Genomic DNA, 10,000 nt, shown 5'->3' with positions numbered 1-10,000 from the left:
TGACAGCTGTTTTAAATTGTTTTTTTCTGTTTTATAAATAATCAAATTAAAGCATAAAACAAACTATTTTTAACATTAATACACTGATTTAAATATAAATTTAAATATTTATATATTAATAATAATTAATTAATTAATTATTATTTTAAGACAAATACAAACACACAATTTTTTTAACATTGAAACATTGATTGAAATAATATTTTAAATATTTATATATTAATAATTAATTAATTAATTAATTGTTATTTTAAGGAAAATACAAAAAAAACACAAAACCAGTTATTTTAGTATCACTGTTACAGTTTTATTAATATTTTGCATTAGTTTTTACTTTTATATCTTCCATGTTCATTTTAGTTAAAGTTTTAGTAATTTCACTGTGTTTTTACTATTTTGTTTATTTTTATTTGTCTATATAATATGTATTCATTTTTATTTAAGATCTAGTTTTAGTTGTTTTAGTACATCAAGTTAAGCTAAATGAAAATGAGAAACGTTTCTTTGGCAACTAGCTGAAATAAAATAAGTTCAAGTTTTTATTTATTTTATTTCAGTTAAGGTTTATTTTATTTAAAGTAAGGAAAAGGTTTAGTTCACTATTATAAGCCTGTTCACAACAAAACACAACAGAGGTTTAACGTATACATTTAAAAATGGACAAAAAAAATCTCTTGATTGTGTGAGATTCATTAAAAATAATGTTTTAATAAATTATATTAATGTTATAAATTATTAGATTATTATTAATATTATTACTACTAGTACTTTGAGAAGTATAATGTACATTTTATAATAGTTATATATATATATATATATATTTCTGTCATAATTTATGTACTTCTATAATGTAAATATTTTTTTAAATTTAATAATAAATATTATACATACACTGCCGTTCAAAAGTTTGGGATCAGTAAGACTTGTAATGTTTTTAAAGAAGTCTCTTCTGCTCATCAAGGCTGCATTTATTTGATCAAAAATACAGAAAAAAACAGTAATCTTGCTAAATGTTATTACAATATAAAATAATGGTTTCTATTTTAATATCCTTTAAAATATAATTTATTTCTGTGATGCAAAGCTGAATTTCCATCATCATTACTCCAGTATAAAGCGTCACATGATCTTCAGAAATCACTCTAATATGCTGATTTATTATAATTATTATTATCAATGTTGTGCTGACAAATATTTTTTTTGGAAACTGATACTTTTTTCAGGATTCTTTGATGAATAAAAAGTTAAAAAGAACAGCATTTATTCAAAATATAAATCTTTTCCAACAATATAAATCTTTGCTATCACTTCTTAACAATTTAACACATCCTTGCTGAATAAAAGTTTTAATATCTTTCAAAAAAAAGAAAGAATAAAAATGTACTGACCCCAAAGTTTTGAACTGTAGTGAATATTGTTAGAAAAGATTTCTATTTGAAATAAATGCTTTACTTTTTAACTTTTTTAAAAAAGTATCACAGCTTCCAAAACAATATGAAGCAGTTTCCAGCTCTGATAATAAATCAGCATATTAGAATGATTTCTGAAGATCATGTGACTGAAGATGCTGAAAATTCAGCTGTGCATCACAGAAATAAATTACATTTTAATGTATATTAAAATAGAAAAACGTTATTTTACATCATAATACTATTTCACAATATTACTTTTTTTCCTGTATTTTTGATCAAATAAATGCAGCCTTGATGAGCAGAAGACACTCCTGTAAAAACATTAAAAATCATTCTGATCCCAAACTTTTGACCGGTAGTGTATATATATAACATAAAACATATAATGTACATATTTCTATTTTTATTTTGGCGGTTAGCCGTGATTGTTTACCCCAGCAGAATCCTGACGCGGATCTCTTTGTTGGTGCGTGAGACGGCGTTGAGGGCCGTGATCTCGGCGTCGTACCAGAAGCCTCGCTCCTCGGGATTCTCCAGGTTATAGTTAACCATCACCAGGTCACCCACCTGCAGCTGGTCGAAGCGCAGCAGAGTCCTGGCCCTCGGACGAACGTCACCCGCGCTCATCTCCACCACGCCGTTCTCCGGATAACTGCAGACACCAGAAACAAACACCACCGTCATCAGCTACAGACTCAAGACTGAACGAGTGACTGACGATAAACGGCTGACAGCAACACCACGCCACCAACAACAACTGCAATAATGACTGTTTCCAAACAGGTTTCCTCAACACTCCCTCTGTCTGTGATTGGTCAGTCACACAGATAGCCCTGCCCCCCGAACTCACTCCACTGGTTAAGTCAGAAATTGATATGTTCGGGCCGATCAAACAAACTGATCAATGTTCTGAAAGTGTCACAGTCGGCGCTTATGTCAAGAAAAACCAAACTAGAAATGGTTTAATTAAAGCAGGGTTTCCTCAAACTGGGGTTCGTGAGTTGGAGAGCTAATAATGAATTAAATCATTAAAATGTCAAATTGAAAAAAAAACAAAAAAACAATCAAAATAAAACACTTACTAAAAAGTCATTAAATTATAAAAATGTAAAAATAAAAATGAAAAAAGTAAATAAAAACAAAGAAAACAGAATATATTAACTTAAAAAAAATAAAACAAACAAATTATAAAATAAAACACTTGCTAAAATGTATTACATTTATAAATGGTCAAAATATTTTCAAAACACAACCAATCAAAATAAAACACAAAAAATTCATAAAACCATAAAAAGTCGAATAAAAACAAAACAATTAAAATAAAACACATCAAATTAAAAAGTAAAAAAATCAAATTAAAATGTATTATTTTAAGACAAAAAACATCAAAATAAAACAAAGTTAATTATATCATAAAACATCAAATTAAAAAAAATAAGACAAAAAAATTTATTAAATCATAAAAAGTCAAATAAAAAATGTTAAATAAACAATCAAAACTAATAATTAAATAAATCTCTTAGTAAAAACTAAATCGTAAAAATGTCAACTTAAATTATTTTAAAGCAAAAACAACTGAAATTTAAAAAATGAAAAATAATAAAAAATATAAAAAAATAACGGTAAACGTTATTTAAATAAACGAATATTCGATTATTAGTTTTTTATGAGCCCAAATATTCTAATACAATATTTTTTAAAAATGTCTATCCCTACAAGCAGCAACACACTTCATCACGAAGCTCTGAGCGACTGCAGCGCCGTGAACGCTCCACAACATCTGCTGAAATGCTTGCCTTGGAACTTTAATATAATACCCCTGACTTATATAATAAAGAAATACTTTATTTGTATGGTTTTGTAATATCATATTTCCTTGTGTGGTAGATCTGACTCTTATTATAGAATTTTAAACCTACAAGTAAGTCTATTTTTATGACAGCACTGACTGTAAAGTGACTGTAATGAAGTAATCAAAATAGCTTTACACAACTCTGTGCTTTTGTTCTCATTTATTTTCATTTTTAGTTTAGTGAATTTAACTTCTGCTTTAAAAGCATTATTTTTGTTTTTATATTGCAATGTTACAATGTTACAATGATATAAAGATGATATAAAGGCTTATATCGTTACATTCACTTTATTTGTTTTCATAGCCTTTAATATGTATTGTTTTGACAACATTGGGCGGTAAGTGAAATATATATATATTAAATACAGATTTTTTAAAATACAAATACAAAAATGAAAATACCGAGATATATACCGTATATCACAAATCGGCCAAAAAATACCGAGATATGAATTTTTGCCCATATCGTCCCAACCCTAGTCAGTTTACATGTTTTTAGTTTTTTTTAAACATTTAAATAAATAAACAATATTATTTAAACCTTTATTTGTGTTGAAAACCTAATTATTTAAAATAAATTAAAAAACAATAGCTGTGTTAATTATTTAAACAGATTTAATTTAATTTATTTATTTAAATGTTAAAAAACCTAAGACAAATAATTGTAGGTATTGAATATAATTTTTTTTTTTTTTTTTAAATGTTGGGAGACAGAATAAAATGTTTCACATGTTTGTATGTTTTTAACATTTAAATAAATAAACTATATTATTATTTAAACATGTTTTATTTAAGACAGTTTCATGTTTTTTTTTTTTTTTATAAAAACAATAGTTGTGGGGACAAAATAAACAATATTTTTTTTGTGTTTTAGAATAAAAAATAAATAAAATAATTAATTAAACACATTTATTTATATACTAAAAACCTTAAAATAATTTTAAGTACCGTAGAAATACATATAAAAGCCCTGCTCTAAATGAATCCAGAGATGCCCAATCAGCATCACCCTTCAGCTCGGTTTCCCAGCATGCAGTGCAGCATGACGCTTTGCTCTCGGAATCGATACACTTACCGCATTCAGAACGCATCCCATCATGCACCTCCTCACAGCAATAAACAAGAAGCTCACACTGACTGCCGTTTGGTAGGACTTCAATGAGAACCAGACAAGCAGGGAAAAACAAAGAGACTTCCTTCCCATGATGCACTTACTCTTCATATTTAATGTGGTAGGAGACGTGCGCCGGATCCGTTTTGGATGTTGACGGTTCGCTGCCGTCTGAGTTTAGCGCTGTGCTGGATGATGATGATGATGATGAAGGGGCGGCGCTCGTCTCCGGCTCCAGCTTGTTGTTAGTGCGTTTGCTGGGCCGGCCGACCCTAGCTCTGCTGTTCTGTGCTTTAGATGCAGGAGAGACCTTCTCAATCACGCCTTCGAACCAGGCGCCGATGCTGACGTCCCTGCAGTCCACTAACTCATTCACCTGAACAACACAGAGCAAACACCATCACTGCTACAGCTCACCATTATGAGATCAACGGTCACCTACACTGCAGGAATAACACACTTACACCGTCTGAATTTGGGAACAAATATAATGCATCACTTCCTTCATAAACAAAATGACATGAATAATAATAATAATAACCATCATAATAAATACGAAAACAATGAAATAAGGAAAATAATATTTTAAATAATAATAATAATTATTATTATACAATTCTATTGTTATTAACAATAATAATTATTATTATCACTAGTATTATTATTCCAAATGTTAGAATTCACACTTTGGTTTTGGTAAATTCTAAATATTAAAAAATAATAAAAAGATGAAATTTGTTATTGTTATTATTAATGCATATAATGTTTCATAGCACGCAGCAATGTGTTAATTTAAATGCAATTAATTAATTTTAAATTACATTAATAAAAAAAAAACAATGTAATAAAAAAAATATATAAATATTAAGATAAAAATTAAAATGATATTTTAGATTATTATTATTATTATTATTGTCATTAGTTAAAATAATAATACATTATAATACATGACTAAATAATAATAATAATAATTCCATATGTTAGAATTCATGCTTTGGTTTTGCTACCCGACTCATCTAAATATTAAATGATAATAAAGAGATTAAATTTATTATTGTTATTATTAATGCATATAATGTTTCATGGCACATAGCAATTTAATGTGTTAATTTAAAAGCAATTAATTAATTTTAAATTACATTAATAAAAAACAATGTAATAAAAATAATAATAATCATAAATATTAATATAAAAACTAAAAAGATATTTTCGATTATTATTATTGTCATTAATAATACTAATAATAATTCCATATGTTAGAATTCATGCTTTGGTTTTGCTACCTGACTAATCGAAATATTAAATTATATTACTGCGATCAAACATATTATTGTCATTATTAATGCATATAAAATTGTTTTGTGGCACTTTCAATTTAATGTGTTAATTTAGTACAATTAATCAATGCTAAATTAAATTAATAAAATAATAAATAAATATTTAAAAAACAACATTAAATTTAAAATATAAAAAATAAAATAATAAAAAAATTTAAATAATATTTTAAAACATTGTTATTATTAAAATAATATTTTATATTATTTTAGAATTAATACAAAAACAATGTGAAAAAAACCCCCTCAATAATTCCCCATAAGCTGTATGTAAATTTTGTAATAAGTAATTTTCCTACCAACTATAAGCTGTATGTAAATTTTGTAATAAGTAATTTTCCTACCATCTAAGGAGTAACAAGTAAAGAGTCAATGACGACAGACTCCACAATCATTATATGATATGATAGTTATGTGATGAACTATAAGTCCCATCCAGAGCAAGCTCTTACTTTGAAGAGTCCGATCCCGGGATCGATGAGGAGCGTCCGGCTGGATGTGGACGGCTCGCTGTCAGACACCGGACTACAGGGTTTGGACCCGTTTCCGTTGCTGTTGGCGATGGTTGCCGGGGAAACGACTGGTGTGGTGGGTGTGGCTGAGGTGGGGACAGATGCTGCGGTGGGCGGGGCTACGGCACAGGCCACACCCTCACCGTTGTTGAGGGAGGGGCTATCCGGGGGGTCCGTCTGTGAGCGGATGAGAAGCTGGACGATGTCGTTAAGACCAACGTTGTAATCGAAGAGCGTCTGACCATCTTCCATCTACCAAAAAAAAGTATGTCAAAAATCAACTATTAGTTTTCTAAAATAAGCAGTGCATTGTAACTTGCCAAACACATTTTGTCATTTTATTAAATAAATCTTCTCATAAAGAACAGTTGTGCTGCACAATATTTTTGTGGAAACCGTGATACAGTACCATTCAAAATTTAAGATGCTTTTAAAAAAATAATAATAATAAAAATAATAAATACATATGTTCTCATCCAGGACGCCATAAATTGATCAAAAGCGACAATAAAGACATTTATAATGTTACAAAAGATTTTTTCAAATAAATGCTGTTCTTTTGAACTTTTTAATAAAATGTATCACGGTTTCCACAAAAAAAGAAAGCACTGTTATTTTAAATTGTAATAATATTTCATAATATTACAGTTTTACTGTATTTTTTATCAAATAAATGCAGCCTCGGTGAGCAGAAGAAACTTTAAAAACATAAAAAAAATTATTATTATATTTTAAAAATATCTAGTTAAGTATATAATTGTTATATAATTAGTAATATAATATTTATATAATATTATATATATATATATATACACACACATATATAAAATGATATACAAATAAAGTACAAACACACAAACAGTAGGCATCTATTTCACATTCGTTGTGTGTCTTCTTGCAGTCGGGGCAGAATTACACTGAGACGTGTTGTTAGCGGCCTGAGACTGAAGGGACACACGATCACAAACAGCGGACGCCATTAGCCTCGCCTTCTGCTGAATCACCACCGCAAATACAGAAAAGATTAGTGATGACGGTTCTGGTGCAAGAGTGTGTGTGTGTGTGTGTGTTGCCATAGCAACCACCCAGGATCCATTGCACACACACTCGCACGAACACACAACTGTAATTTGCACGGATGTGAGCGGGCGTGAAATATCACCGGCGTACACGCCAGCAGCGGCGGATTCGCTGGCTTGTCTCATTAGCATGAGAATCAGAGGTGTTAGACCTGTTTCCTGTACAAACATTCGTGATATAAATCTAATGTTCATCCAGACCAGCGGGCATTTCCTCCGCAGTTCAGCATTCACTCTTCCTCATGTTGTTCTGAACCTGGATGAGTTTCTTTCTTCTGCTGAAGACAAAAGAAGAATGTTGGTGAACAAACAGTTGACGGTAGCCACTGATTTCCATGGTATGGGAAAAAATACTATGGAAGTCAATGGCTACCGTCACCTGTTTGGTTACCAACATTCTTCTATCCCTTTAAAGGGATAGTTCACCCAAAAATGAAAATTAGCCCATGATTTACTCACCCTCAAGCCATCCTAGATGTATATGACTTTCTTCTTTCAGACGAATCCAATCGGAGTTATATTTAAAAATCCCAGCTTTATAATAGCAGTGAATGGGTGTTATTTTTCAATAGTCCAAAAGACGTCAAATAAAGCACATCTATCCATAATAAAAAGTATCCCACATGACTCCAGGGGGTGAATAAAGGCCTCCTGTTGCAAATCAATGTGTTTTTGTAAGAGAAATATCCATATTTAAAACTTTAGAAACAGTAATCTCCAGCTTCCGCTAACTGTCGTACACACGTTCATTCCGGCGGATGACGTAGGCGTAGCGTAAGCTCGCCTACATGATTAACATCAATGACACAAACAGGTTTATTAGGCTGCTGTCTCTTTAAGACCGAATGCACTGATCTAATATACTGACACGCATCTGATTTCTTTCCCAATTGTTTATGTTCACTTAAAACATAACTGACTGTCTTTATGTAAAAAAGTTATTCATTTTTATTCTTACAACAATAAAACAGTACAATGACCTTATGCTTTATTCTGTATATATTATTATTGAGACAAATTTCATGATTCAATTTTGATTCACAAGCTAGCTACTGGTTTCAGTTTCGATCTTGATTCAATATCATTCATCTTATTTATATTCAATATATTATTTGGATACATCAGGTACAGTACACATCAATCTATATCAACTAATGCAGTAAACTACACAATAAACCCTGTCACTGAAGTTTTTAAAAATAACTTTTAATGATATAATCATGTTTTTACTCCAGTTTGTTGAAATATAAACATTTAAACAGTGGATGTCATAAATAGTTTTAATGAATGTTTTATTCAAACATGTTAAATATTGAAGAACAGGTTCAGTAAAAATATACAGAGTTATTTTTCTAGCTGACTATGGAGTTTATGGTCACTGAATGAGGTAAACGTGACGTTACGTGACATTATTGATCTCAAGCTGTTTTACTGACGTCTTTCCATGGTTTGAACACTGATTGATGGATTCCATGATTCAGGATTGATTTCAGTGAGTTGTTCTGATTCTTCTGATGTTCGTTCGTGTTTATTTTGTGCTGTAACTAGTAGTAAAGAGGACTACAGCACACATTAAAGAGCAGCAAAACCACATTTACTGATTGTATTTCATAATAAAACTGACCGAATTTGAAAGCTGAGACTTTGTTTCATATCAAAAGTAACAAAGCACAAAGATTATTGTGATTTATTGGAATGGGAGGAGCTACAAATAGTGTTTAGTAATGAGAACGGCATAAATCGATTCTTGGGATATAGATTTGTTTTTAACACGTTACGTGTGCAGCTTTATATAAACCCATGTTGTAATGCAAATAAATAAAAGATCTTTGGATTTCACCCTTATTATTAAAACCAATGCTTAGTTTGTGGTTCACTATTATTTTTAATGAAAAACACAACAAAAAAATTCACAACAAGATTTCACCAGAAAGACACAAACAGGCTGAAAAAAAAAATCACATTTCAATGTGTTTTAAAGAGAAAACTGAACACGTCCAACTCAGGCTATATGAGAATTTGCAGGTAAATGTGTTTAATTGTGATGAAAATCCTGCAAAAACTCATTGTGGTCCTAAAACAGGCTTCATTTTCTTTCTGCAAAATCTCATTTCTTCTGCTGTTCTCTTTGGGGTGACAGATTCACCCAAACCTCCCAAAACACAGGAGCACAACAGTGTTAATCCTAAAAGCGCTGACATTATCATGAAAAAGAAAGACTGTCTCTACCAGCGGAATTCAGCCGAAGTTGGGAATGAGAGAGGCCTGATGGAAAATGACTCATGTTTGCTTTCCTGTCCAGATTCCAGATAATTCACTCACAACAGTCAGAGAGCAAAATAATCCAACGCCACACCTCAGCGCAGAAACATCTTCAAACTCACACGCTTCCATTACTCACGTGTGTTTCCCTGAAATCACTCGCCCTGCTTCACAGACGCCTGTAAACCTGCTTTACAAAGTTAAACCCCACTGTACTGTACATTACTGACTGACCAATCAGAGCGAGCTATTCCAGAGTTCAGAATTACAGTTAAAGCCCATTCACACCAACAACACTAACATAACGATTACTGTAACAGTGTGTGTGTGTGTGAGTGTGTGTGTCTGAGAGAGAGTGTGTGTGTGTGTGTGTGTGTGAGAGTGTGTGTGTTTGTGTGTGAGTGAGTGAGAGAGTGTGTGTGTGTGTGTTTGTTTGAG

General features: G+C 30.7%; 1 protein-coding gene across 1 annotated transcript in view; it reads right to left on the bottom strand.

The window, feature by feature from the left end:
- Nucleotides 1–10,000, bottom strand: part of LOC107736925 (E3 ubiquitin-protein ligase UHRF2-like) — a gene marked incomplete at its 3' end in the record, with an annotated part of 23,954 nt that overhangs the window by 6,144 nt on the left and 7,810 nt on the right. Inside the window, exons 2-4 of the mRNA XM_016548316.1 lie at nt 6,162–6,473; nt 4,480–4,751; nt 1,846–2,064 (exon numbers count right to left, since the gene is read on the bottom strand). Of these exons, the coding sequence (XP_016403802.1) occupies nt 1,846–2,064; nt 4,480–4,751; nt 6,162–6,473 (803 nt within the window). The remainder of the gene's footprint in view (nt 1–1,845; nt 2,065–4,479; nt 4,752–6,161; nt 6,474–10,000) is intronic.

This window comes from Sinocyclocheilus rhinocerous, unplaced genomic scaffold, assembly GCF_001515625.1.
Source record: "Sinocyclocheilus rhinocerous isolate Xijiao unplaced genomic scaffold, SAMN03320098_v1.1 scaffold2868, whole genome shotgun sequence".
Classification (NCBI taxonomy): Eukaryota; Metazoa; Chordata; class Actinopteri; order Cypriniformes; family Cyprinidae; genus Sinocyclocheilus; species Sinocyclocheilus rhinocerous.
This window is presented reverse-complemented; position numbering and strand designations above follow the sequence as displayed.